Source organism: Nipponia nippon, unplaced genomic scaffold (assembly GCF_047370975.1).
Source record: "Nipponia nippon isolate SJK-2023a ecotype South Korea unplaced genomic scaffold, ASM4737097v1 scaffold_31, whole genome shotgun sequence".
Classification (NCBI taxonomy): domain Eukaryota; kingdom Metazoa; phylum Chordata; class Aves; order Pelecaniformes; family Threskiornithidae; genus Nipponia; species Nipponia nippon.
In genome coordinates this window covers 2,230,068-2,255,216 of record NW_028262349.1, presented here as the reverse complement: position 1 = coordinate 2,255,216, position 25,149 = coordinate 2,230,068, and the positions used below count along the sequence as shown (strand labels likewise).

Here is a 25,149-nt window from a genome sequence, read left to right as displayed (position 1 = left end):
TCGGGGAGCGATGGAGGGGCGGCACAGCAAGGGTAAATGAAAAAAGGCCCAGCCTGGGGGCTGAAAATGGCAGAGGCATCAGAAAACAGGATGGAAAGGAAGTCAGCTTATCTGCTTCAGCCACCAGCAGCAGGGCAGCTTGCTTCCTTCCAGTCTTGCCAGTTCTTGCCTATACTAGCAGCTAGGAAGGGTTGCGACATTGATTTATTTAACTCTGAAATTGAATAATGGATCGCACCCAAACCATGCTCCTGTGGCGAGACAGTCGGCTGCACCTTCGGTGCCGGTTGCCGCTGCCCGTGCCGATCCCCGTCTCCACCCTCCCACCCTCAGCAGAGCTTTTCCTTCCCAGCCGCTGCCCCCACCGTCGCCCGCCGCGGAGCCCGGAGCACGCCGCCCTCGGGGAGAGAGGTGTCAGCGCCTTCCTCCATTCTTTTGGGTAGTGAGGAAACCCAGCCCCGCAGAGGATGGCCAGGTAAGGGCAAAGAATAGCTTAATCCTTGGAGTTTTAAACAGATTTGTGTCCCCTTCAAAGCAGGAAGGCAGTACAGGACCTGAGCTTTCCTAAGTCCTGCATTACAAAGATATAGGAGGATCTGAGCCCTCTCCGGCTGATGAAGGTTTGGACTCTCGAGCAGGGAACGCTCTTCACTACTTTTGCTAAACATTATCTGAAGCGTAGGCTGGGAAAATCTGCAGCTTAAGCATACAGAACAGGCAAGGGACACAGTGGATTTTATTCAGATTTATTGAAGCAGCTCCAGGCTGAGTAATAAACACACACAACTGCTGTATTAAAAAAAAAAAAAAATATGTACAGAACCAGCCCATGGGCAAAGTCCTGTCACGTGTTAAGACATTGCAGGCAGCTGCCTCTGGTGCTGCCTGCATTCCAAGTCACAGCAGACAGCAGCGCAGTCCCGAGCCTACTGCCAGGTACTCAGGAGCTTCCTTTGTCCTTTCTAGTAAATAGCACTGAAAACAAAATATTGAAGGAAAGAAGTAACAAATATTCCTCCGGTTCCTGCTCTGAGATCCCATGAGTCAGGAGAAAACTTGGAAAGCTTTTGCCGTCTCAAGGGACAGCACAAGGTGCCAGGCCAAGGAGGTCCCTCCGCGCGCATCCCCTCCCCGGGCTGCGCAAAGGGGATGCGCGGCAGCGGTTCGACGCCAAACCTGCGTTGCCGTGAGCTCTGCCGATGCTCATGAGATCCACGCAAGGGCCGGCAGCCAGGGCAGTTCACGGACTTGCCCTCCTACTGCCCGTGCCTTCTGGCTGGATCCTCGCTGAAGCGAGACGCCGGCAAAATCAGGTGTGAAGCCTTGTAGTGCAGAAGCAAGCGTTGTGAGACCAGTGCGCAGCAAAGCCGAGAACGCTCCCCAGGCCTCGAAACCTCAAACGCTGCTGTCGTGGCGACGGCTGCTTATTTCCCTCTACATCGAGGAATTTTTCCATAGCTATCGCAGGATATTTTATTACAAGTTCATTTGGGTCGTATGTCTCTTGCAAGGGGAAAAGAAAAAAAACCCAGCAGGGATCTGTGATTCACTGGCATCTTTTCTGCCAAGAGCAAAGGTTTAATTCCAGTTGCGAATTTTTAAAAAGTTCATCACTGCGTAGCAGGAAAGAAATGGCATGAAAGGGACACCAGAGAATAATTAGAAGCGGAGAAACCCTGTGTTTATATGTAGACAGGGCTTGTCTTACAAATGCAATTACCAACCATTCTGGGACTAAATCCCAGCTATAATCTTGTTCTGGCACCAGCTCACAGCCCTCGCGTCCCACAAGACATTTGGGTGCCACTGGCAGATTAACCGTGGCACCAGGAGGAGGAGGAGGCTGTGCTAAAAGCAGCCGCCGGTCCTCCCGGCCCCGCGGTCTGTCCCCGCTCCTGCAGACAGGCTGCCTGTTAACGTAACATCGACTCGACGAGCTTTCCGTACCAGGGCCGACACCCAAGCCTCCTCGCAGAGAGCATTCCCCAAAATCCTTGCATAGGCCAAGACTCAGTGGAAGGGCTAGGATGCCAGGTTAAGCATCGTGTTATTTATACTAATCTCCCCGCAGCATTTCAGCACCTAAAGAGACGCTCGCTCTCCTGCAGGGTTTTAGATCCCAAGCTACCAGCCTGGAAGCGTGTTTCTGGAGCTGATGCTCGCACGAGGCTGTTCTCTAGGACAACTCCAGTCTAGATCCATGCGCATCTGCCCCTCAGGGTTCGACCCTTGTGCAGCGCAAAGTCACATAGAGGAGCTCTGGGTTGATCCGTAACTATTTCCCTTCCAGGTTCTTCGCCACGCCATGACTCAGGCAGACAGGTACTTCCAGGTGCTGACGAAGGCGGTGGGGATGAGGGAATAAGGCACCGTCGTGACGCTGCTCCAGGTGTCGGATGATGGGTCATAACAGTCCAGCGTTTTGCAGCGCTGGGCCCCGCAGTAGCCCCCCACCACGTACAGTCTGTTACCCGACGTAACAGCGCGGCAGCTGATGCGCTTAGCGGTGACGTCCCCAAATTTGGACCACTGGTAGGTGTCGCTGTGGAAGCGGTAAGCAGAGCTGGCGGAGAACTCGGTGTCCCCCCCGATGACGATGATGTGGCTGCCCACCACGGCGGCAGCCGTGTATCGCCAGGGCTGGGGGCAGCTGGCGGGCACCGTCCAGCGGTTCTGGCAGGGGTCGAAGCACTGCACCTTGGGCAGCTTCTCCTGGTTGGCGCTGGTACCGCCGAAAACAAAAAGTTTCATCTTGGCTCCCACCACGGCGGCGTTGCTTACACCTTCTCGGAGAGGGGCCACCAAGGCCCACTTGTCCAGCTGCGGGTCGTAGTGTTCCACTTGCTTGAGAGAGACGGAGGGCGAGGCCGGGAAGGCGCCGCTCACCGCCGTGTGACCCCCCACCACGTACAGGCAGTGGTCCAGCTCAGCGGAGCCGTGGCCAAACCGCGCCACCAGCATGGGAGCAGCTTTCGCCCACTCGTCGTGGAGGGTGTCGTAAACCCAGACGTCTTTGGAAGCGCCGTTCTCGGAGCCTTTGCCGCCGGTGATGTACACTTTGCACCCGATGGCGCAGGCACTGCACTCTTTACGAGGGCTCGGGATGTCGGCACGAGGAATGATCTCCCTGGTTTTATGATCCAGCATATAAATCTTGTCGCACATAAAGGTCTGGCCACCGAGCAGCAGCAGGGCCTGGCTGACCTTGCGGGGTCGGGCGCAGCACCCTGTCACAAGGCCATCGTTTTGCAGGATCTTCATTTTGCATCGGACGGCGTCGGCCACGATCTCCTCCCCCAGCTTGTGGCTGGTCACCAGCTTCTCGCAGGCCACTTGCTTCCGCAGGTAGGACTCGGGCAGAAGGGCCAGGCGGACGGAGCGCAGCAGCTCTGGCAGAACTTCATGGCGTCGGGGCAAATCGTACCGGATCCAACCTATAACGGCTTCGTAGACCAGCGTCTCGTCCTCTACCTCCAGCTCTTCGCTCTCCACCAGCTCCAGCAGCTTGTCTTTGGGCAGGCGGAGGAAGTCTTCGGTCTTGCAGAGCGAGGTGAAGTTGGCCAACGCCATCCTCCAGGACAGCTCCAGCAGCCGCTCGCAGCAGTGGGCATCGGACAGCAGCAGCATGTTCAAGCAATTCCCAGGGTAGAGATTCTTCTCCAGAAAGTCGGCCGAAGCATCGCGAATATCCTGGAACTGCAACATGTCCCCGGCCTCCAGCAAGGACTCGGCGTTCTCCTCGTTAATCAGCACCCGGGCCGAGTAGGCGTAGTCCAGCAGCAGCTCCAGCACCTCGGGGTGGAGGGAATCGTGGAAGTTGACTTCGGCGTCTCTGCTCTCCTTCAGGCCCCCGCTGAACATAGCGTCGAAGTAGCGGCTGCAGGAGGCCAGGACGGCCCGGTGGCAGTGGAAGGCCTGGTTCCCCGCCCGCAGCACCACGTCGGTGAAGAGGTGCCGCTTGCGGAGCAGGTTGAGGTGGGTGAGGAGGCTGTCGGCGTGGCCCGGTTTGTGGAAAAGGTGAATGTTCATGGAGCCGGAGCTCGAGCGGGATTTTCGGTTCTCGTGGCTGCTGACGGACATGGTGCTCAGGCTGCTCTGCAAGGGAAGAGCGGAGGGTCAGCAGGGGAAGGCCGGCAGCGCGGCCACCGGGGCTCGGGGCCGGCGGGGGTGCGGCTGGGGCCGGCGGGGGTGCGGCTGGGGCCGGAGCACGGCACCCGGCCGGTACGGGGAGCTCGGAGGGGGCGTCCCGCGGCGGCGGGGCTCGGCACCGGGCGGCCCCGGACCAAACGCCGGTGCAGGGCACGGCCCCGCCGGCCCCCGCGTAGCACCGGGGGGGAGGAGGGGGGTGTCGATGCGCGCTCCCGGTGCTGCCCTCCCCGCCCCGCAGTCCCGTACCTCGCCGGGGCTCGCTCGGGGCCGCTCGCCGTTCGCCACTCGCCGCCCGCTCTGCCGCCGCGCCCCGCCGCCGCCGCGTGGCCGCCCCGCCGCTGGCCCCGCCCCCTCCCCCGACGGGCGCGGCGGAGCAGCCAATCAGCGGCCGCAGCGCACTCCGCTGGCTCTTTTTTTGTGAATGGGAGACGGGGCCGCTCGTGCGCATGCGCCGCCCTTAACCCCTTCCCGCCCGGCGGCGGCGCGGCCCGGTCCCGCGGATCCCGGTCCGCCCCGGGGCAGCAGCTCCAGCAGCAGCTCAGGCCTCGGCGGCGGAGCCGCCCGGCCGCAAAGGGGCCGCAGAAGCGGGAGCCGGAGTCGGCCGCTCCCGGCCTTCAGGGCCCGGCCCCGGGGGCACGGCCGCAGCAAACCGCCCCCGGCCGGCGGCTGCCTGCAGGGGGCACAGCGGGGGCTGAGCTGGGCCCAGGGCCGCCGCAGGAAGGGGCGGGGGGGGAAGAGGGAAAAAGAAAAAAGGGGGGGAAAAGAAAAAAAGGGGGGGGAAAAGAAAAAAAGGGGGGGAAAAGAAAAAGGGGGGGGAAAAGAAAAAGGGGGGGAAAAGAAAAAAGGGGGGGAAGAAAAAGAAAAAAGGGGGGGGAGAAAAAAGGGGGGGGAGAAAAAAGGGGGGAAAAGGAGGAAAAAAAAGGGGGGGAAAGGAGGAAAAAAGGGGGGGAAAGGAGAAAAAAAAGGGGGGGAAGAGGAAAAAAAAAAAGGAGGGAAAAGGGGGAGAAAAAGGGGGGGAAGAAAAAGGGGGGAAGAAAAAGGGGGGGAAGAAAAAGGGGGGGGAAGAAAAAGGGGGGAAGGGGGAAAAAAACAAAGGAAAAAAAAAAGTTTTGGGAGGATGGGGTCTGCCCACGCAAGGTCTTGCACTAAAAATGAGCGAGTGCTGCCCTGGGCAGTCAGCAGCAGCCAGCGAAGGTGCTTCAACATCTGCGTGTCACTGGGGACCACCGCCCCTCTACAGAAAATAGATTTCAGGAATTCAGAATTACCAGATTTTGCTTTATCTTTGCACGTTTTGGTTTGCCCTGCGCCCCACCGGCTGCAATTTAAAAATCCCTCGATGAGGAAGCGGATGAAGCAAAGGCACTCAGACCAGTTCGCAGCACCCTTCTCTACGTTAAAATTAAAAGTGTGGTTCAGAGTTTCACTAATTTGGCATCAGAGGTGCACGTAATTGGGGTTTTTGAATTGCCGTAGCTACACCTTGTCCCACGCTAAGCAGGAGAGCGCGTTCTGAAGGAATGGCTTAACGAGGTTAAGAATACAAAGAGACAGGATCTGATTTCTTATGAAAAACACGAAAGGAGCTACTGCAGCTGGTGACAGGACTGGGCAGCAGCCACAGCTGTCCCCGAGCAGCGTCTCTTCCAGATAACGCACTCCAAACTGTACCAAAACCTGTAAATCCGACACCAAATTCTGAGTGCAGACCTGGCACTTCGCAGGGCGAAGGCCCAGATAAAGAGCCAGGATGGGGCGGAGGATAAAGCGTATCAAGACCTCGCTCTGCTCTTTGAACGCAGGCAGGAGATAGTTTTGCATGTCCGTGCCAAAAACAACAACAAAGCAAAGAGGCCGAACCTCCTGGAAACGCGGTCTGCGCCGTACTGCGTTGCAGAGAGCAGAACCGTTTTCAAAAGAAGCATCTCCATGACAGTCAGTCAGGTGCCCTGAATTATTCTGGGAGCAGGAAGGCTGGTAACAGACGGGGAGGCGCAGCCAACACAGCACATTTTCTGTCGCCTAGGCGCTGTTTGGAGCTTTCTAGAAGCAGATAAAGAACATTTGCCTGGCTATCGGAGGGAACAATCACTCAAGGCCACCTTTGAAGCATTCCTCTCATTTATTATTGGCACCGCCTAGAAAGATAACTGTAAAACTCATCTTGGCCTTGGTTTGATCGGTCCTTCGAAAGGTGATTAATAAATTTGCTGCCTTTTTTTTTTTTTTAAAAAAAAAGAGTCCGTTGGCTGCTGCCAGAGCCTGGTGGAAGAGCTCCACCCGGTGGCGTTTCCTAAAGGCACAGCTGAAGGCTCCGTGCTGCTTCTGCTTTAACTGGGAAGTCTCAACTTCCAATATTTCTCCTTCAATGAGTCCTGCAGGCTAGAAGAAAGCGTCGCAAGGCGCTGCTTACGGTTGCTGTTTCTTTCTAAAGAAACACAACCGTCACAAGCAAAATAACCGCTTGCTCCTCTTTGCGTTGTGGCATCTGCTCTGGGCTCAAACACCAAAGCATCTGGTGGAGAAACCTCCGCAACATGCGTCACCTCCCGGGTTGAGACGAGGCACCGAGCGCCGAGCCTGGCGCTCAGACTCGCAGGATCCGTCCCTTAGAAGTTTTGCGTGACAGAACCGTGGTCATTTCTCTACCTAACGCAGACCTTGTGCTCTTTTAAGTGACAGTGAAGACTGGAGGGTTGCATTTGTCTTTTGGGGCATAGGAAGGAAGGACAGAAGTGACTTTTTTCCTCTATTTTATCAATCCTAGGAGATTTCTTGATTTTCAGAGGATTTGCCTGAAAGATTTCTCTGATGAAGAGTGATAAAAATCGCTAACTGCAAACAATCGTCTCTGTAATAAACATCTTGACTACAGTCTCAATTACGGGATGCATGGAATTACAATCATCAACACCCAGGAGAGTTAAAATACGCCCTGCCTTGCTAAAGGCATTTTTACCACGTAAAGACTGGGCTCTGGATCTTAATGATGGTTTACACAGCTTCAGAACTTCCTCCTCTAGATGCTTGGTAGATACCAATCAGGGAAGATATGGTCCCCAGGAGACCTACTAACCATGGAGGAAAGCGTCCGGCCCAAAGAAATCCCGGAGGCAGCCAGTGGATTGCGTTGGAGAGGTCGGCCGCGTGTGTGAGGATGCTCAAGACTTCAGCCTTCACTTGGGCTTTCGTTTCCTTTTGACTCAGAGGCGAGGATGTGCTGTTGGAAGCAAAAGCACCATCAGGGATAGCCCATAATGTAATAATAATTAGCGATAGCTCACAAATGAGAACAGAGATACTCGGGTTGAATTAGCTGTCTAGCCAAGGAGGGAAATCGTACCACTTGTGCTGCCTCAGCTTTCTTCTCAACTGGAACAAGATTCTCAGGGATCTGAAAACGAGACCACCGAGTTATTTCTCCTGTGGCATCAAAGGAGAGGGTTTTTTCCTCTGGCATTAACTGCGCCTGTGAGGAAGGGCACCCCTCTGCAGCTGAGGGCCCTTCATTTTAGCCGGATGACAGGGAACACGGTTCGCTCCCTGCCCGCCTCCCTCCCGCCGCGGCACCCCAGCCAGCCTCACCGCAGGATGCCCAGGAGCAGGGAGAAGGCCCAGAGCGCCGTGCTCAGCGTCCACCACTTCTGAGAGCCGACGCGGATGATGCCGGCGTCGGCCGCCCACGCGACGTGCTCGCAGGGGTAGTACAGCTGGTTGGCCAGGTTGCAGAGCACCGACAGCCCCCGCACCAGCCCGTCCTCGTCCTGCGGGGAGCGCGGGGAACAGGCCTTGGCGCCTGCGGCGTGGCTGGGGAGGCTGCCGCCGCCCCCCGCGCCCCCCCGCTCACCTTGGGGCCCAGCCCGTAGCCCCAGCTATAGCTGAACGTGGCGAGGTCATCGAAGAGGCGCAGGGCCGTGCGGCAGGCGCTCAGCTGGGCCGACACGGCCAGGAGGCTCCCGGGCAGCCCGGATGGTGAGGCCTGCGGCCCGGCCAGCGCCCCGCCCGCCAGCTGACAGCCATAGCAGAGCGCACGGACCTGCGGAGGCACAGCCCGGTGAGGGCCCGGCCGCACCGGCAGGACGGGGCCCCGCCGGGCCGCCCCCGCCGCTCACCAGCCGATCGCGACCGCGGTAGGTCTCCAGCACGGCGACCAGGCCGCTGAGCGCGCCCGCCGCCATAGCAACGCTTCCGGGATGTGACGTCAGTCACATGGAGTCCGGCGCGGGGCTCGCCGGGAAGGTGGCGGAACCGTCGCCATGGCGACGCGGCCGGGTGGCTACCTGAAGCCCGGCTGCGGTCTCCCGCCTCCTCGGCGATGGCGGCCAGCGCGGTGCCGGTCATCGCGGCCCCCCTGACGGGCGTCCCCTTCCTGAAGGCGTCCCACGTCCAGCTGGGGGCTGAGCGCTGGGCGCCGGGAAGCCCCCGTCAGCCATTTTCTCACCGCCAGTTCCCCCCGCGCTGGGGGGTTTACAGGCCGCCGCCGGCCTCGCTGCCCCGCAGCGGGCGGGTGCTGAGCCCGGTCGGGGCTGACGGCGGGGAAACCTGCTCGGAAACTCGCCTGGCGTTTCCAGAGAGGCCCCTGCAGCCGGTGGCCCCCGTTGTCCCCCCGGAGTCGCGGGTCCGCATGCACGCAGATCCTCGCATCTGCGTCCTCGCCTCGACGACGAGGGAGAGCTTCCCCTGTCCCCACAGCCCCCTTCAGAGACCCCTGCCCGCTGCCGAGAAATGGAAGGATAATATTCCTTGTGGAGACAGAGAGAAAATAAGGCTCCCTCCGTCCGTCTACACCTTCTCGTACCCAGCCCCTGGGGGCCAGCCCGCTGCCAGGCCGCGGCGCTCGCCCGGGGGTGAGCTCTTTCACGGGGCGGCCGGTCCCCACCAGAGCTTCCCCGCAGTCCTCGGTGCTGCGCAGGCTTCCCGGGCACCGGGGGGCTCAGTGGCTTGGCTCTGAGTCCTGCTGCCAGCAATTAAAGCTGTTAGAACTATTTGGATATTTTGCTTTCTGTTTTTATAGCTGAGTAAATCAATCTGGTGCTCATAAAACAGGTTAATAGCACTAACTAGAGCCGCTCGCCAGCCAAGCTTTTGCTGCACGGCCTTTCCAGCTGTCTTCTACACTTGCTGCATCCTCAGATGCCGCAGTTTTCACACCAGATGAAACTGGATGAACCTCATCTACGTTCTGCAGTGTCGCGGCTCACCTCACTGCAGCCTGGGGCCAAGTGCTTTGCCATTTCATTCGATGAAATAGATTCAGTAGTACTAAAATGCTAAAAGAGCAGCTGCCTCGAGATTGCAGCTTCAATAGCATTAATATTTCCTTACCAGGGTAAATAGAGCATTTTTAGAAATAACACTGATCATTTTCCCCTCTGGCTGTTTGGCAGGATGTGTTACTGCTATTAAAGGGGACGGACAGCCCTATTACAACACTTCTTATCAAGCACAGTTTAAGGGTGAATGGAGTCCCCCTGCAAAGCCAAGTGAAAAGGTAACAGCGTGATTTTTGGGGAGGACCAAGACGCAGCTGAAGGGCAGCACGTTCCCATGTTGAATTCTGTCCTGAAAGGGGTGGGATCCGTGCAAGTGAAAACCAGAGGGATGGAAAGACAGAGAGGGGAAACAACGGGATTGTGCTCTGAGTGGCTGTTCTGTAGCTCTCTTGGCTTCCCTTCAGCACATGTCCTCTATTAAATTTGGGGATCCCAGGAGCAGCGGATCTATGAGCGAGCAGAAACGTGCCTACAGTGCCCCAGACAAGAGGACACAGAGGTACCAGCAGGACAACCTGATGGGCATCCCCAGGAACTGCTCTCTCTGATGAACGTTGCTAGTTAAACAGCTCGTATCTGGTATCTTGCAGAGTCTATGACAAGGGACGTGCTGCCTCCCGCATCCACTGCACAAACCTGCAGCTGGGGGATGGCTGCACCAGATTCTCCACCTCGACGTCAGAGCAATTCCCAGTACATAACCTAGGTAGGGGAGGTCCCTGATAAGGGGCAATGTGTACAGACCGCTACTGGGGTTTATAAGAAGCCGGACAGTAGCTTTTATCACTTAGGTTTAATGATATAATTATAGATAAAGATATAATGCCTTCATATAATATGTATATAATTTTATATTTTTAATTTTTTATAGTTTTTATGTAGTCAGCATCAGTCTCGCCACTGTGAGGCTCAGTTTCATCCTCACTCCCCTTCCCTGGCAGGTTAAACAGCTGTATTCATTCCTGTGCTTTACTGCGTGAGGAGAAGCTGCTGTAGCTATAAATTGTTCAGAGACCGGAGTGCTCTGACATCCTTCACTCTCGCTTTTGCCAGAGCCTGTAACTATTGCCCGTCCAAACAAATATGCCTCATCCATCCCCAGAGGCGACGAAGACCCTGAGAGAAATCAAGCGTTGACAAGAACGACTACTACACAGCTCTTCTACCCAGAGGTCTGTTCCCAGCTTTGCTGTGCAGGTGTTTCTCTGGCGGAGGCCCTCTCTTCTTTTATGTACGCTCCTCTGGCACCTAAAGCCAGTGCTGTTGTCCCTTCTCCCCTCCCGCTCTGGGCTGTGCAGGGTGTAACGTGTAATAGGGCGCCTTTCCCAGCTACAGCCTGTTTCTGTTAAAGCAGCTCTTGCGTTCTGCAGGCTGACAGGTGGATCCTCGCACCGAAGCCTGACTTGCTACTACAGAAGCATGGAAGCAACATTTGCTTGGGAGATGAGCGTTCAGGCACCCGTTTCTTCAGCACAACACAGCAGTCCGACTATCGACCACCCCACCAGAGCCAGAGGGTGACGGCAGACAGCAAGAGCCATCGCGAGAGCCACATCCCCTTCAACTACCACAGTAAGGCCGCGTTGCTCAGACTCTCGTGGTGGCAGGTGAAGCCTAGCTCTATGCTAGGCTAGCTCTGTGCTCTGAGGTTCTCCTAGCTCTGTGCGAGGGACAGCGATGCCAGTGCTCTGGGAGAGGATGCAGCCCAGACGTCTTGGGTTGGAGATGGCAGGAAGGCACTGGTGCAGCGTCATGCCTTTAGTAAAATGAGACTGTCACCCGCAGACCAGGCAGGACAGCCGTGCTCAGCCCCGTGCCCACTGCTGCGGGTTCTCACAGCGCCTGCTAATCTCGGGCACTTTCACCTCCCCAAATGACATCTCACCTTGATGCCTGTGCCAGCCATAGGCATTCGCTGCCGTCGTACAGCAATGTTTAGCACATTCAGGTGACATAAATGATTTCTGGGACATGAACCAGTGGCTTGATCTTTCTCCTTTGCTACATTTGTTTTGAGAAGTTGCTTTGCATCTGTATTTGGGAGGAAGGAGAGGATTTTGTTCAAAAGCTGTGTTTATGCAACCTCAGGAAGGGATGCGGTTAGAGCTGGTCATGGAAGGCATTAACAAAATCCTCCTCTGACGTCGCCTCCTGTTTCTGATGGCCAGTACTCTGCAGCTAAGAGCGAGCTCCCTTCATGCCATGTATCTGGTTTTAAGCCATTTGTTTTACTAAATGTGGAACAGATCACGGTTGAATTGATCTTCTCCTTGGCCCCAAGCTTGTGGAACAGCTCCATAACTAGCATATGGAGTGATATTCCTGTACCTTCCATGTGAATTTCTTCATTTATCTCCTCACCCTGAGAATTGTTTTCTGTCTGGGCAAAGGTTTTCAGCAAGTGCTGACAGCAAAGCCTGTCTTTTCCTCTCGTTAATGGAAATGCAGAGAGATCTGGACTGCAGGTTAAACTGCAAAGCTTTTCTGATATTGCCTCCTAATTTACTGGCTTGAATTTACTTTTTATTTCAATTCCATCTGTCAGCAGATGAAAGTTCTGTGACAACCACGCAGGCCATGCTGGTCCCACACAGACAGCAGAAACGACGACTCCCTGAAGACATGCTACAGCAGGTACAGCCTTAATAGGCTTGGATTTACCACGGGGCGGCTTGGGGAAGCAGGATTATACCAAGCAAAGCTGTAGCCTCCCAATTAACGTCATCAGATTTGGTGTGTGCTCTTGAGCTGCTTGAGAGGGGACAGCCACGCATCAAATCCTGTCCGCCTCCAGTCTCAAGTAAATGCTCTGTGGGGAGCAGAGTCGTAGCTGAGAAAAATCTTTGAAGGGAGAAGAAGGATAGGCAACCAAGTCCCTAAGCCAAGGAACACTGGAGGGAGGGGAAGGGTGATTCTGGTCCCCCCCAGAGGATCAGAGGAGGAAAATTGGCATGGCTAGAGGCGTCCAGCTGGGGTAAACATCTCTTTGTAGCACCGGCAGAGAAGGCTGTGCATCTGCCAGAGAGAGAGGATGCAGCCAGGTGCCAGGGGGGTGACCCTTCAGGTAGCAACACAGGGCTCGGATGTTGGGGCTGCCAGGTTCCACGTTACCACCTGCCTCTTCCCCAGCCCCGTCCATCTGCTGAAAGCTTTTCTCTCTCCTCAGATCAAATGCTCACACCTGGGGCTACCCTGGAGGGCGCAGGACCTCTTCAGCACTGAACAGAAAGATGCGTTCACGCCCAAGTCCAGAGGCCCAGCAGAAATCCCAAAGGCGACCTCCCAAGTGAGCTGCGTCCCGCTGGGGACCCTGAAAGGATACCGTCCCCAGAGGAAGGTGCTCTTTGCACCATGATGTTCTTCCTTCTTCAGTGACTGCCCAGAACTTGCTGCACTGTGGACTGCCTACACGTCGTGTTACCTGTTAGCTGTCCTGGTGCCCTGCTCTTGGCCTGTCTGTGCGTTATTACAGGGAACATTTATTTCATGAGTTGAATAAGGACACAAGAAGGTGTTGTGACAGCAAGAATAAACATTGGGAGATTAGCCCAAAGACGTGGGTGACACATCTCTCTGGATTGCAAGACCCACTGAGTGCCTCCAGGCAGGCGCTGGGGTGGGAGGAAGCAGGTGGGGTAGGGGGAAGCTCAGAGAAAGGGCAAGCGATCAGAAGCAAAGTGAGGGGCACTGTCAGGACTGTGTGTGGGCTGGAATATTCCCTCATTTTGTGTTTGGATTTTGGTGTCAAGGCCTGAAACCAAAGGTCAGTGAACAGCAGGGCAGAGGTAGCCCTCCCCAGCTTATGATGAGTGGGCTGTTTTCCTAGAGGTGAGCCGTGTATTGTTTTTGAGTTGGTAACTCGTGGGTTTCCTGAATGCTGAGCTTGCACTAACTCTGTTTGGGATGTAGGTATTTTAAAGAGGGATCGGCGTGGGCCTGTCAGCCCCAGCCCTTGGGAGGCCGAGCAGGATCAGCTGCTGCCTGCTCACAGCTGCCGCTTCACAAGCTCTTCTCAGCCATTTGATTCACGTGCTGTGAGCCAGCACCGAAGCATTTGAGCACGGGTTACTAAACCATTTCCAATGGCTGCAGCTTGCATGTGAGCAGTAGCTGGGCCCACGATCCCCCTGTGCTTTCCTCTCGGGATTTGACTCTACATCCCGCGGGAAAGGGACGGTCTTTGCTCCACGTGTACTTCAAAGAAAACTGCGTACTCAAGTCTTGCAAATGCACGCAGGCACCTCGGATCAGTATCTTACGCCGGTACATCGCAAACACCTCCATTCAAACGCCTCGACTGCATCATTTGCTGTAGTAACGGGGACTTGCATCTGCTACCAGTCTGCCCCATTACTTTTATGTGACCCTGAGGTGACGTTGCCACCTGTGCTACCGCAGAAACAGCCGCGGTTCACTGGGGATAAATGGTGAACATCACCCTTTTGGTGGAACCAGCTGGCTGGCGAGCTGTTGCTGGGAGGACCCTGTGGTTATTCACTTCCTTTTTCATGTGGATTTTGATGCAACTTCAGACACAGAAAGTAAAACTGGCTTTTGGGGTCTTTGCTTTCTAAACTCCTTTCCCATCCCTTCCAGCAACGCCCCAGGAATGCCTGAAGCGGGAAGGCCAAACAGCTTTTCTTTGATTCCCCCTGCTATGTGAAATCTGCCGGCACGGTTGGTGGTGCGTGACACCCCTCCCTGCCAACGGAGCCACCAGCACGTACCAGTTGAACACCAACAGTGTCTGTGACTCAGAGATAAGATGAAGTCACGTCATTTCTCAATCAGTTTAAAAACACGTCACTCGTCTCCGGGGCCCCATCCTCGGCACAGCATCAGCCTCACGCACATGAGGTCAATGCTGAAGTGTCACTGCAAAACAGGGTCTCAGTCCAATCCTGGGGAAGATTAGGCCTGTAGGGTTGGGTTGGTTAGGGGCAGGGATAAATTAGGGGATCTCGGTGTGGCCTTTGCTTTTTCCTCCCTTCCCTGGAAGGCTGCGCAGCTGCCTGTCCCGCTCGCCTCAGCCCAGGCGGGGATCAGCCTCCTGGAGCTGCCGGATAAGCGGGGCCGGCAGCGATGCAGTCCCTGGGGCATGTGCGGAGCTTGGCGGTGGAGCTGGAGGACGGGCAAGTGTGGGGCGCCTACGGCAGCGGGGAGCTGCTGCACGGCCGGGTGCAGCTGGAGCTACGCGGCACGGTGCGGCTACGGGTGCTGGAGGTGTACGCTTGCGGACGCGCCACCGTGCACTGGGTCGAGGGCCGCAGCGTGGGGCTCAACACCATCTACCATGACTACACAGCCTACCAGACCTTCCTGTACCGCCACTGCCAGCTCATCCCCGGTAAGGCTGGGGCACGGGGGTGGTTCTCTGCTCCAGGACATTGGGTTGGGATCCCCTTGGGCTGCAGGCATGCCCTGCGCGAGGACCTCTGCCCTCCTGGGTGCTTCCAACCCTTGGGCACCCTCTTCTCACCTTTGCCGAGGGTTTCTCTGCTGCTGGTTTCTAGGAGGCTGCCTGCAAACTCGGGGCTGGTGAGCAGGAAAGGGTTGTGGCTTTTGTTCTGTTTGCACAGGGAAGCGCAAATAGAAGTGTCTGTTCGCAAGTGTGGAAAGAGCACTTAGTAGTTCAGTAAATATTTGTTTTCAGTTTTCTGATGCTGGGACTGTGTGCCCAGCTGGCACGTTGCTTAGATCTCCTGCAAGAGGACAGGCCGCTTGGGTTCTTCGTGTGGTTGGGATGAAATGATCCAGAGCCGAGGGATATGGGACATCTCAGCTGTCCGTCTGCTCACTAACTCTGTCTTTTCTTATGAAAGCGCATGGCTTTTATCCTCCCCGCCGATGACAGTGTTACAGTCATGGCTCTGTGGCTTTTTCTCCCCCTTTCCCTGCTTCCAATGGCCGTGTTATTGCCCGTGACATGGTGCTATGTGCAGCCCGGCCCCGGAGATGGCCATAGGACTGCACTCGTGCTGAGGGCATGTAATTGTGTCAGTGGCCAAGCGCAACCCAGAAAGTCGTGCCAGCCCTAGCTGGCAAACATAGAGGTTGCAGGAGGAAACCGGAGCGATGGAACGAGGACGTGAGCTGCCTTCCTGGAGGCGTTCCTGTCTCTGGCCTGCACTGGAGGCTCATACTCTCTATTTCTGGATGACCGTACCTTGCCATCTGCTCCAAACACCTGCGTTACTCTGGAGTTTCTGTCTTTGGCAGTGTTGGATGGCCCCTTTGCAGCTGCAACTGTGCTAAGTGTCCCGATTACAGTTAAGGCGATGGGAGAAGCCCTTGCCCTGATGGTGGCCGCGTTAGCTGTAAGGTTACAGGGTGAGTTTTATTCCCCAGTATCCCTGCAGCGAATGTCTGTAGGGAAGCCACAAGCTGCTGTGAGCATGTTTGGGTTTTGCTGCTGGGATCGTGTACGATAGAAGCCCCTGGAGCCATCTGGAGAAGGGCGCTCGGCCAGGGGCTGGAGGAATTGCACGAGCCGCTCGGCCTCGCCAGCGCCCCGCACTCCTGTAGCTTGGAGCTGATGGTTTCTGGCCCTCGCCTACCGCACGGGGAGAGTTGAACTGGGCTCCTTGGGGAGCACAGAGCCTCGCCAGAACTTGGGGGCTGGGATTTTATTGCCTCTGTCCACACGTGGATTCCTTTTCTGCTTTGTGAGAGAGACACGGGCGCGTGATCGCAGCACTGTTTTAAGGGAGCGAAGGCTGTGGGCTGCAGGGAAGTGCTGTTCTGCAGCCAAAATCGCTTCCTTCGGATCCCGCTGGCTCCTGCTCCGTCCCGCTGTCCCCACTGGCAGCACGAGGACCTTCCTGATGTCAGCTAGCAAGAGGCTGCTGAAAACGTGCCATCGTCCAAAGGTCCCTGTGACTGCTCCCTTCTTGTTGCTTCTCGATGAGATCAGCTGTGTCTGCGTGGTGTTTAAAAAATGCAGGTTTTGTCATGGTAACAAGGCAGTGCAGAGGAGGGAAGCCAGGCAGAGATAAGAGCCTCCCTTCTGCTCTCCCCTGAGCTGCGAGTTTATCTGCAGTTTCCTGGCAGGGTGGTGAGCGCTGGCACCGCGGTGCTGCCTTGTGAGACAAGAAAAAGGGTGAAAGAAGGATGTTCGGACTGCGTGGCTATTAAATGTATATTGTGTACTCGTCTTCGATAGGGAGCAGGAGGAGAGGAAAAGATCGGGGTGTAATGGGCAAAGGCAAGGCAAGGAAGGCCCTGGACTCTTCCGCATGAGGTGATGTGAGGGAGCCCGAGGAAGCATAAATGCTTTTTGTGCAGTGATCTTTTCTCTCCGAGGATCCCGCAGCACTTCCCAGAGGTGTAGGTCCTGCCCGGGTGAGAGGCAAACATCTAGAAGCCGTTTTATTTTCACGGAGACATCCAGGAGAGTTACGGCACGTGGGCTAGGAGCATGTCAGGGCTCCTGTTCGTTGTGGGGTGGCCCTCGATCAGCACCTTAATCTTCATACATATGCAACACTCGCAAATCCGGCAGGGACGGAGCTTATTCCTCAAGCTGGGAGCGTGCGCTTGTGCAAGGCTCCGCGTTGCCCCGTCTTGTCCCCGTCCTGGGTGAGGGTAGAGCTGCTGCCTCGCCTTTTTACCTGCTGCATCTCCCTCTCTCTGGCGTTCCAGGGACCCTTGTGTGGCTCCAGGGTCAGTGGGCAGAAGCCACCAGGTCCCAGCTGCGGGTCAGGGAAGGAGAAGCCCCTTCTGAGCCAGGCTGGGTGTCACCTCCTGTTGGGACCAGCTTAAGCCTGGCCAGACTCTAGGTGGGGCTGAAGAGTTGGAGATCTTGCCTGCACCGACCCTGGCCTGGGTTTTAGCTGGGTTTGGGCACCCAGGAGCATTCTTGAATGGAAAGCCCCTGGCCGTGGTCCCACAGCCCCTGCCCCTGGAGATCCCAGGAGAGAGGAGAGACCCTCTCCCAGCGCTGGGGTCCCAAAGAGGTGGGAGAGGGGCTGCCCACCCCGTGTGGAGGCGAGGAGGGGAGCCGTGGGCATCTTGTGCGGCTGGCGCGGGAGGGAGGTTTGCCGAGATTCTCATCCCGTGGGCGAAGGCTGAGTCACGGGCTGAGGGGAGCGTGCCGGCAGGCGGGAGGAGGAAGATGCCAAGCGCAGGATGGAGCCTCCTCGGCCCGGCCGAGCCTCCAGCCCCTCTCGAGAGCCCCGCCGCCTCTAATGTCACCCTGCGTCGCAGCGGGGACACTAGGCACCTTCCCAGAGCTGGCATCACCCGTTGACTCACGCTGCGACGTGCCTTCCTTCCTTCTTTCCCTTTCCCGTTGCTGTCAGGCTGCCTGCGCAGCATTTGCTATGATCCATGTTTGCTTGTGGCAGCAAATGGTTGCGCACATAAAACAAAACACGGCCCCCTTCCCTTGGGGAGGGAGACAGACGATTCCAGTTAGCCTTTGGAGACAGCTAAAGCTTTGCAAGGCTTCAGCCCAGCTCATTTTCGGTGGCTGAGATCAACCCAGTTCAGCACAGCAGGTCCTGCCCAGCACGGCTGGGAGCAACTCGAAAATCCTCAAAACTTTAGCGGCCAAATGCTGAGTAACATTTTTAATGCCTGTTTTGTCTTATCCCCAGCCCGTGCCCGGGGTGGAGAGCTCTGGTGCTCTGCAAACGTGACAATCATGATTAAAGCGGAAGTTTCTAAAGCTGCGTTAACCCTTTTGGGGGGTGTAGACCCCTTTTTGCTCACTTCTACAACATCTCGGGGTGCTGCTAATGGCGATGTCCGCACTGAGAATCACCACCTCCCGGTTTTCACGCTTTTACCCCGGCTGAGCACCGGCAGCAGCAGATGCTGCCGGCAGAGCGAGTCCCCACGCCGTGCCTGCCCATGCAGGTGTAATTTGTCGCTGGGTTTTGGAGCGGCACCACACAAACTCCAGTACGAACTGGTAGAAAACCAGCCCTCGCCTGGTTAAAAAGCGCAGGGAAGATGTATTGCTCACTCTCTAATTGCACAAGCTGAATGGGAGCCAGTTCTTGATTTCTTAGAAATAAGGGAAGCGATGTCCCAGACCAGTTTTCCCTTCGTCGCCAGTTGGCCCGGCCGCGCCGTGCAAGGAGCCCAGATCCAGTCGCAGCCTGTTCCGACCCCTGGGAATGGCTCCTGGGAAAGGATGTGGATCCACGTGCGGCGCGGCCCTCGCCTATGGGAACTGGAACGAAGGGGCTGCTGCTCCGAGTGAGGGATCCCGCCGGGAACGGGGATTCTGGCCAGTGCCCAGCGAAGGATGGAGATGGGATGGGACCGCAGGATGGGAGCTGGAGGGGGGTTTTGGGGGGCACCGAGCAACACCCGCAGCAGACAAGGGGGTACCGAGTGCAGGGCTCAGCCCTGCGAACCGCCCCGCCGCCGGACGCGTTCCCGCGGGCCGCCGCGGTGCAGCCGCCCACGGGGATGTCTCGGTGCGGCACCGGCGTGGCGGAGGAGCCGGGGGGAGCCACGCTGGGCTGGGACACGCACCCCCCGGGGCCGACCCCCGCCCCCGGCGGGCCCGGGGAGCCGGGAAGCGGCGGGGCCGGCCCGCACATGCTCCCTGCCTTGTTTTGCAGGGCCCGGCGGGGCCGCCCCGTCCCGTCCCGTCCCGCCCCCCCGGGGCCGCCCCCGGCCGCGCCGGGCACTTAAAGCGCGACGGGCGGCGGCGGGAGCGGGGCTGTGCCGGGGGAAGGGGCCTCGCCATGATCTTCGATCGCCTCAAACGCTTCTCGATCGTGCTGGAGGGCGCGGAGCGGGACGGCCCGGCCGCCTTCAGCCCCGGGCAGGCGGTGTCGGGCCGCGTGGTGCTGGAGCTGGCGGCGGCGGCGCGGCTGGGAGCCCTGAGGCTGCGGGCGATGGGCGCTGCCCGCGTTCACTGGACCGAATCCCGCAGCGCCGGCTCCAGCACCGCCTACACGCAGAGCTACAGCGACCAGGTGGAGTTTCTCAACCACCGGGACACGCTGCTGGCACCCCCAGGTACGGCACCCCGAAGCGGGGCGGCACCCCGGGGGCGGCTCCGAGAGCGGCGGCGTGGGCGCCCCGGAGACCCCGGGGCTGAAATAACGGGGGTACGGGGCTGCCTGAGGCACGCTGGCTGCCGGGCGTGCGAGACCCCAGCCAGCTGAAATCGGGGTGCTGGGGCACCCCGGCTGCTGGGTGTGTGGCACCCCAACCAGCTGAAATCGGGGTGCTGGGGCACCCTGGCTGCTGGGTGCTTCAGACACCCCAGCCACCTGAAATCTGGGTGCCTGGGGCACCCTGGCTGCTGGGTGTGCGGCACCCCAACCTGCTGAAATTGGGGTGCTGGGGCACCCTGGCTGCTGGGTGCTACACCCCAGCCAGCTGAAATTGGGGTGCTAGGGACACCCTGGCTGCTGGGTGCCCCAGACACCCCAACCTGCTGAAATCTGGGTGCCAGGGACACCCCAGCTGCTGAGTGCATGACACCCCAACCCACTGAAATCTGGGTGTCAGAAGCACCCTGGCTGCTGGGTGCCCCAGACCCCCCAACCTGCTGAAATCTGGGTGCATGGCAAAGCCTTGTGGGCCAGGCACTCTGGGGACTGGGTGCATAGGTCCCCTCCAGATGCCTCAAATGCTGAGTGCACCCCGGGGTCCTGGGGTGCACAGCCAGACCCTGCTGCCCTGCAGGGCACCCCAGTTAGGGACTGGCCCCACACAAGACTCCCCCTTTGCTGTGGGTGCTCCCTGGCAGGGAAACAGCGTTGGAAGACTCCTGCGGAGGTCCAGGAGCTTGCTTTGAGCAGGGGGGTTGGACAATCCCTGGATGTGGGTGATCCCCAGAGGTCCCTTCCAACACCAGCCGCTCTGTGCAATGCAGGCAGGACCCGGGGGGCCACGGGGGGCTTGGCTGCTCCCGGGAAGGGGCTGGCCACCCTCCCAGAGGGCACCGCCGGGCTCTCGCAGGGTGGCTGCAGGGTGAAGCAGAGCCCACCCGGGGAAGCTGCCCGGCTCTCCGAGGGGGTGCCCCTGGCTTGTGCGTGCCTGGAGACACGTGGAAAGCAGGCAGTGCCCGGCACCCGCGGGACGTGCCCAGCTCTCACGTCACAGCTGTGTGACTGCTGCTGCAGTTTAACCCTGGCAGAAATATCCCTGTGCCGTCGTGCTGCTCCTTTGCTGTGTACTGTACATCTCTGCCACCGATTCGCCCAGGGAGGAAGTTCTGCAGGAGGGAGATAATCGTCTTAAATCTGTTGTGCCCACAGACAATGGTGAAATCACCGTCCTGCCGGCAGGAAGGCACGAGTTCCCCTTCACCTTCCAGCTCCCCGAGTAAGTTGATTTTTTTTTTTTTTTGTTGCCTTAATGCAAAGGGGGAGAGGAGGTGCTTGGTCTGTGACACGGGTCCTGGGGGGGGCACAGGGCGCCTTGAAAATGAGATTTTTTTTTTCACCAAAGCCCTCCTAAATTGTTCATTGCTTATACGTAGGACCCTGGCTACCTCCTTCGAGGGAAAGCACGGCAGTGTGCGCTACTGGGTGAAAGCCAAACTGCACAGACCCTGGTCAACAGTGAAGAAGGTGAAGAAGGAGTTCACTGTGATTGAACCCATCGACATCAACACGCCGGCACTGCTGGTGAGCTCCCCCGGCTCCGCCTCGGGGCAGCAGCATCCAAAACTTCCCCGGGAAGCCCACAGGGAAGGTGTCTGCCTCCCCTCAGGCATTACAATGCAGGCCTGATCTCCAGAGGAAATATTTGCCCCCCGTAACTTGTGCCCTGGGCAGAGGTCATCTCTATCTCTTAGTTTTTGGAAACTTTAGTGCATTGCGACAGCATCTTGCATCAGATACCTAAGAAGTTGCTGATGCTCCTCAGCAGGTTCTCGGTGCCAGGGAGGTGCTTGCTTTGAGTTTCATCCTTTCTTGCTAAATAGCTTAAACATTTCCCTTTCTCCAGGCTCCCCAGGCAGGTGCTAAGGAGAAGCTTGCTCGTGCCTGGTACTGCAATCGTGGCCAGGTTTCTGTGACTGCCAAGATTGACCGAAAAGGCTACACCCCAGGTGAGACAACGTGCTGGTACCCGTGAACCTCTGCAGGCCCTGGGGTGGACCCCAGCAGGAGGGGATGTGGGGTCACCGTGAGCTGGGCTCTTGACTTCTGGCACGAAATCAGTCCGAGAGCCTTAGTGTGCGCACCTGGTGTGGGCAGCCGCCTCGGGACAGGCTCCTGCTAGATTAAACCTTGTGCCGGCAGTGCCAGATAGCATGAGCAACCCTCGGTGATCCTATGCAGGAATTCCTTGAGGCAGGACTGGGCTCCATCTCCCCTCCTCCAACATATGTGTCTGTTTTGGTAGGTGAGGTCATCCCTATCTTTGCTGAGATCGACAACTGCACAAGCCGAGCGGTGGTGCCCAAGGCGGCCATCATCCAGACTCAGACCTTCATCGCTCGGGGCACCAAGAAGCAGAAGAAGTCGGTGGTGACCAGCATCGTCGGTGACTCCATCGCAGCGGGGAAGCGGGAAGTGTGGCACGGGCGGGCGCTGAAGATCCCGCCGGTGGGTCCGTCCATCCTCCAGTGCCGCATCATCCAGGTGGACTACTCCCTGAAGGTGAGGACCTCGCGGGGAGCGTTGCAGGCGGCTCAGCTCAGTGTTAAGCATTTTCCCCTTCTCACCAGGGCTGTGCTCATCGCTTTGGGCTTGTGCAGGGATTTTGGGGTTGGTGATTTGTGTAAGGCCTTGGGTTCGCCCTGTGCAGCTGTGGCCGCTCTCCCCGTTGCCACTCGTGCACAGCACAAGGGCTCGTGCAGGAGCATTTGCATCTCCCTTTGCATCCCACTGCAAGAATTCCCTCTGGGCCAGCTTGAGCCAGTGCTCTGGGGGGGTACCTGCCCCTCCAGACTGGGAAAACACCAACAGCTTCTCTGCTCTCTCCTGTCTCTGAAGGTTTGTGTGGATATTCCTGGGACGTCCAAGCTGCTCCTTGAACTACCGCTTGTCATTGGAACCATCCCGCTGCATCCGTTTGGGAGCCGCACGTCCAGCGTCAGCAGCCAGTACAGCGTCAACCTGGACTGGCTGAGCACCATCCCGGAGCAGCCGGAGGGTGAGTGTCTCCCTCTCCCCAGGATCTGTCTGGGTGCTGCAACCCCCCATGGTCACCCTGCTGTGGATAGCGAGGGTCAGAGCCAGTTCTCAACCTTGTCTCTTGCTCCAGGACCAGCTTTTGCTTTTTTACTTAATTTTTTGGTTGTGGTGCTGCATCTCCTGGGCTTCTTCCCCCAGGAACTGGGAGGGTTTGGGAAATAGTGGATTTCAAGCCCTTTTACCTGCATGTCTCCCATTAATGGAGAGTGTTTCCTGCTCCCTGATGGTTCCCTTCTCTCTTCAGCTCCCCCTGAATACTCGGCGGTCGTGTCCAGCCCGGAGGCTGAGCAGAGCCTGGCTCCGCCGTGCCGCAGCGAACTCGGCGGCATCCTGGAAGGTCCCTTCTTCACCTACATCCAGGAGTTCCGCTTCAGACCACCTCCGCTGTATTCGGAGGTAACAAATCCCCTCGGGCTGGGAAGGCTGCTGGAGGTGGCTGTGATGTGCCTGCTGCCGAGGTTTTTGACTCTAAACTTGGCTTTGCAGATCGATCCAAACCCTCCTTCAGACAACATCCGTCCGCGCTGCATGACCTGTTGAGAGAAGAGCATCGGATGCGGTTGACAGTGTGGCGATCCCTTGGGATGAAAGCTTGCACCCTCGCAGCACTTCGGTCTGGAAATGGGGACGCGGCGGCCATGAGACGAGAGCTCCTGCAGCGCCGAGACCCCGGCCCTGCTCACTGCCCTCAACTCCTGTTGTCACGACTGTCCCACGGACTGACACCAAGCGTAGCGTTGTGGACTCGTGCATGGTAGGAGAACACGTGAGACTCCGCGGCGTGGAGCGGCTCCATGTGTGGTTGGGCAGGACGCGGAGGGTTAACAACTGCCCCGGGATTCTGGGGTTCAAAGGGGGGATATTTGCTCTCCCCTTGCCTGCAGTGGCCATGCTCTGGCAACTCCTGTCATGGAAAACAGGAGCTTGGAGGTATTTCTCAGGATTACTAGAGAATATTTTAATCGTGCTCGGGTTTGAGTCCCATGGTGATGGAGGTGCAGCCCTTCTCCTGCAGTAGCTCACCAGGACTGTGGCTCCCTAAGAAAGTAACAGGCCTTTTTCTGGCCAGATGAAGCAGAGACGTCGTCCGCTGCTGATAATCTTTGCCACGAGCCTGGTGATGCCTGCAGGGGGAATGGTTTGAGCTGATCTACCGAAACTGTAAAGGCTTCCATGGGCTGAGGACTTGGGGGATGAATTTTTATCATTTGTGGCAGCATTTTGGTGCCGTTTACCAAGAACAGGAAAGCTGGTTCCTGTGTGTTAGCACCAAACCCGCACCATGTGCTGATGCCTCCCCCACGATGGGGCTGAAAACCAGCCCCCAAACTGCGGTACCACCCCGGGGGTGTTGGAGCTGCGGCTCTGGCATCTCCCTGGTGGCCAAGGAAAAGAGAAGGAAGCCTGGTCTGAGGCTGGTGGCAGCCACAAATGCTGATGGGAGATGTGGAATTGAAATGAGTCCTTCAGGGCCAGGAGTCCTGCTCAGGACAGGTTTGATCCTGCACCCATAGAGGGGTTGGTGGCCCCGGTGCGGTGAGGACACAGCAGCAACACGCGCTTACCAGCATGGGAACCGGTGAGCCGGGTGTTGTAGCAAAGACCGCTTGCGTGTGCATGCCAGGGGCTGACCCCGCTCGCTCTGGCATGGCCTGAGCAGAGTTTGGGTGCTGAGGACCTTTGCATTCCCTCACTGAGACAATCCTGCCCGCGGGGCTGCTCGCTTCCCCGCGCACAACCAAAGCCAGGCGTGCCTTAGCCTCCGTGCTGGGGCCGCGCTCTGCTTGCTCGGGATTGTTCAGGTGATTTTTGTATCTGTGAACACTTTTATAACGACCACTCTTGTCTCTGATTAGTCTTTTTTATATGACGACTTGTTGGAGAATTTTTGTTTGAAATAAATTCTTTAAACCCAGATGTTGCCTGGATATTTTCCTGTTGCTCTCTTTCTGTTGGATTCGCTCACCGGCTCTGCCCACGCTTCCCATTGCCCGGAGCTGCACAGCTCACGTGGCTGTTGGGATGTCGGAGTGGGAGTGCTCCCTCCCCTCGTTTCATCGCCCTGCGGGCACCCAGCTCCATCCTGCACCCAGTCCCACTGTGCACTGGGATTAACTGGGTCACTCGGCCAGTGCTGCTCCCCAGTAGGATTGGTCCCCTGTGCTCGGAGCCCCCCTGCCCAGATGTCGGGCTCCCAGGGCGAGCACTGAGCGATGCGCCGTGCCTCCAGCTCCTCCACCTCTGTGCAGGTTTGGCCCTTTTCCCGTCACCGGCTTAGCAGGGCTGCGAGCAATCCTGTTGTATTTTTCCACGCTCACTCCTATTTGTGCCCGGGCTGCCGGAGGACAGAGAGCTGCCTCCATCCCGAGAGCCCGGTGGGGACCTGGCAGGTCCCACTGGCACAGAGGAGCCGGGGCCCTCCTGCAGTGGCTCGGCCATTCCCAAGGAAGGTTGGGATCAGCCCCTTGCTGTGCCGGCTGGGAATCGCTCCTCCTGTGTAGGAAGAGCAGAGGGGCTCCTTCACCTGCTTCCTTGGCTTAAGGTTTGGTTTTTAACAGCATTTCTGTGCTCCACATCTCTGCTGAGCACAGCAAATCTTGCATGGGGTTTAG

General features: G+C 57.7%; 4 protein-coding genes across 16 annotated transcripts; 2 read left to right on the top strand and 2 right to left on the bottom strand.

Annotated features, from left to right (window-relative positions):
• Positions 1-730: 730 nt before the first annotated feature.
• Positions 731-7,364, bottom strand: LOC104018717 (ectoderm-neural cortex protein 1-like). Of its 6 annotated transcripts, none has more exons than XM_087768968.1 (2): positions 7,226-7,364; positions 731-4,095 (listed from the first exon to the last, which is right to left on the bottom strand). In XM_087768968.1, exons 1-2 carry the CDS (start codon positions 7,226-7,228, stop codon positions 2,311-2,313), a joined length of 1,788 nt encoding a protein of 595 aa, XP_087625094.1. In that variant the 5' UTR covers positions 7,229-7,364; the 3' UTR covers positions 731-2,310. The 6 variants fall into 6 exon arrangements, with proteins under 6 accessions (XP_087625094.1, XP_087625098.1, XP_087625093.1 ...); XM_087768972.1 differs by lacking the exon at positions 7,226-7,364 and adding an exon at positions 6,010-6,091; XM_087768967.1 differs by lacking the exon at positions 7,226-7,364 and adding an exon at positions 5,860-6,004.
• PEX11G (peroxisomal biogenesis factor 11 gamma) lies at positions 3,959-8,368 on the bottom strand. Of its 4 annotated transcripts, none has more exons than XM_087768979.1 (6): positions 8,262-8,368; positions 7,997-8,185; positions 7,735-7,913; positions 7,493-7,543; positions 7,226-7,369; positions 3,959-4,095 (listed from the first exon to the last, which is right to left on the bottom strand). In XM_087768979.1, coding segments are annotated over exons 1-6 (630 nt in total). In that variant the 5' UTR covers positions 8,328-8,368; the 3' UTR covers positions 3,959-4,094. The 4 variants fall into 4 exon arrangements, with proteins under 4 accessions (XP_087625105.1, XP_087625106.1, XP_087625104.1 ...); XM_087768980.1 differs by lacking the exon at positions 3,959-4,095 and adding an exon at positions 6,081-6,192; XM_087768977.1 differs by lacking the exon at positions 3,959-4,095 and having other exon boundaries at positions 6,205-7,369; positions 8,262-8,367.
• SAXO5 (stabilizer of axonemal microtubules 5) lies at positions 7,882-14,109 on the top strand. 4 transcript variants are annotated; one of them, XR_015707274.1, is made up of 9 exons: positions 7,882-8,996; positions 9,537-9,640; positions 9,827-9,921; positions 10,013-10,128; positions 10,476-10,594; positions 10,793-10,994; positions 11,968-12,056; positions 12,589-12,880; positions 13,332-14,109. XR_015707274.1 is itself a non-coding variant. In XM_087768976.1 (8 exons), exons 1-8 carry the CDS (start codon positions 8,465-8,467, stop codon positions 12,775-12,777), a joined length of 1,443 nt encoding a protein of 480 aa, XP_087625102.1. In that variant the 5' UTR covers positions 7,882-8,464; the 3' UTR covers positions 12,778-14,109. The 4 variants fall into 4 exon arrangements, 2 of the variants coding, with proteins under 2 accessions (XP_087625102.1, XP_087625100.1); XM_087768976.1 differs by having other exon boundaries at positions 11,971-12,056; positions 12,589-14,109; XM_087768974.1 differs by having other exon boundaries at positions 12,589-14,109.
• Positions 14,110-14,272: 163 nt separating this feature from the next.
• On the top strand, positions 14,273-24,454 carry ARRDC2 (arrestin domain containing 2). 2 transcript variants are annotated; one of them, XM_087768973.1, is made up of 9 exons: positions 14,630-14,769; positions 18,020-19,400; positions 20,651-20,717; positions 20,875-21,022; positions 21,345-21,447; positions 21,744-22,000; positions 22,337-22,496; positions 22,782-22,933; positions 23,024-24,454. In XM_087768973.1, exons 2-9 carry the CDS (start codon positions 18,545-18,547, stop codon positions 23,075-23,077), a joined length of 1,797 nt encoding a protein of 598 aa, XP_087625099.1. In that variant the 5' UTR covers positions 14,630-14,769; positions 18,020-18,544; the 3' UTR covers positions 23,078-24,454. The 2 variants fall into 2 exon arrangements, with proteins under 2 accessions (XP_009470155.2, XP_087625099.1); XM_009471880.2 differs by lacking the exon at positions 18,020-19,400 and having other exon boundaries at positions 14,273-14,769.
• The last annotated feature ends 695 nt before the right edge of the window (positions 24,455-25,149 follow it).

Coding starts and splice junctions, on each gene's coding strand:
- PEX11G (XM_087768977.1), bottom strand. CDS start 8,327: ATGGCGGCGGGCGCGCTCAGCGGCCTGGTCGCCGTGCTGGAGACCTAC. Junction 8,186..8,261: donor ACCGCGGTCGCGATCGGCTG/GTGAGCGGCGGG, acceptor GTGCCTCCGCAG/GTCCGTGCGCTCTGCTATGG. Junction 7,544..7,734: donor CTGCTCCTGGGCATCCTGCG/GTGAGGCTGGCT, acceptor TCTCGTTTTCAG/ATCCCTGAGAATCTTGTTCC.
- SAXO5 (XM_087768974.1), top strand. CDS start 8,465: ATGGCGGCCAGCGCGGTGCCGGTCATCGCGGCCCCCCTGACGGGCGTC. Junction 10,595..10,792: donor CACAGCTCTTCTACCCAGAG/GTCTGTTCCCAG, acceptor TGCGTTCTGCAG/GCTGACAGGTGGATCCTCGC. Junction 12,057..12,588: donor CTGAAGACATGCTACAGCAG/GTACAGCCTTAA, acceptor CTCTCTCCTCAG/ATCAAATGCTCACACCTGGG.
- ARRDC2 (XM_087768973.1), top strand. CDS start 18,545: ATGGCTCCTGGGAAAGGATGTGGATCCACGTGCGGCGCGGCCCTCGCC. Junction 21,023..21,344: donor TCAACACGCCGGCACTGCTG/GTGAGCTCCCCC, acceptor CCCTTTCTCCAG/GCTCCCCAGGCAGGTGCTAA. Junction 22,001..22,336: donor AGGTGGACTACTCCCTGAAG/GTGAGGACCTCG, acceptor CTGTCTCTGAAG/GTTTGTGTGGATATTCCTGG.
- LOC104018717 (XM_087768967.1), bottom strand. CDS start 5,970: ATGCAAAACTATCTCCTGCCTGCGTTCAAAGAGCAGAGCGAGGTCTTG. Junction 4,096..5,859: donor TTCGCCCTGCGAAGTGCCAG/GTCTGCACTCAG, acceptor CTTCCCTTGCAG/AGCAGCCTGAGCACCATGTC.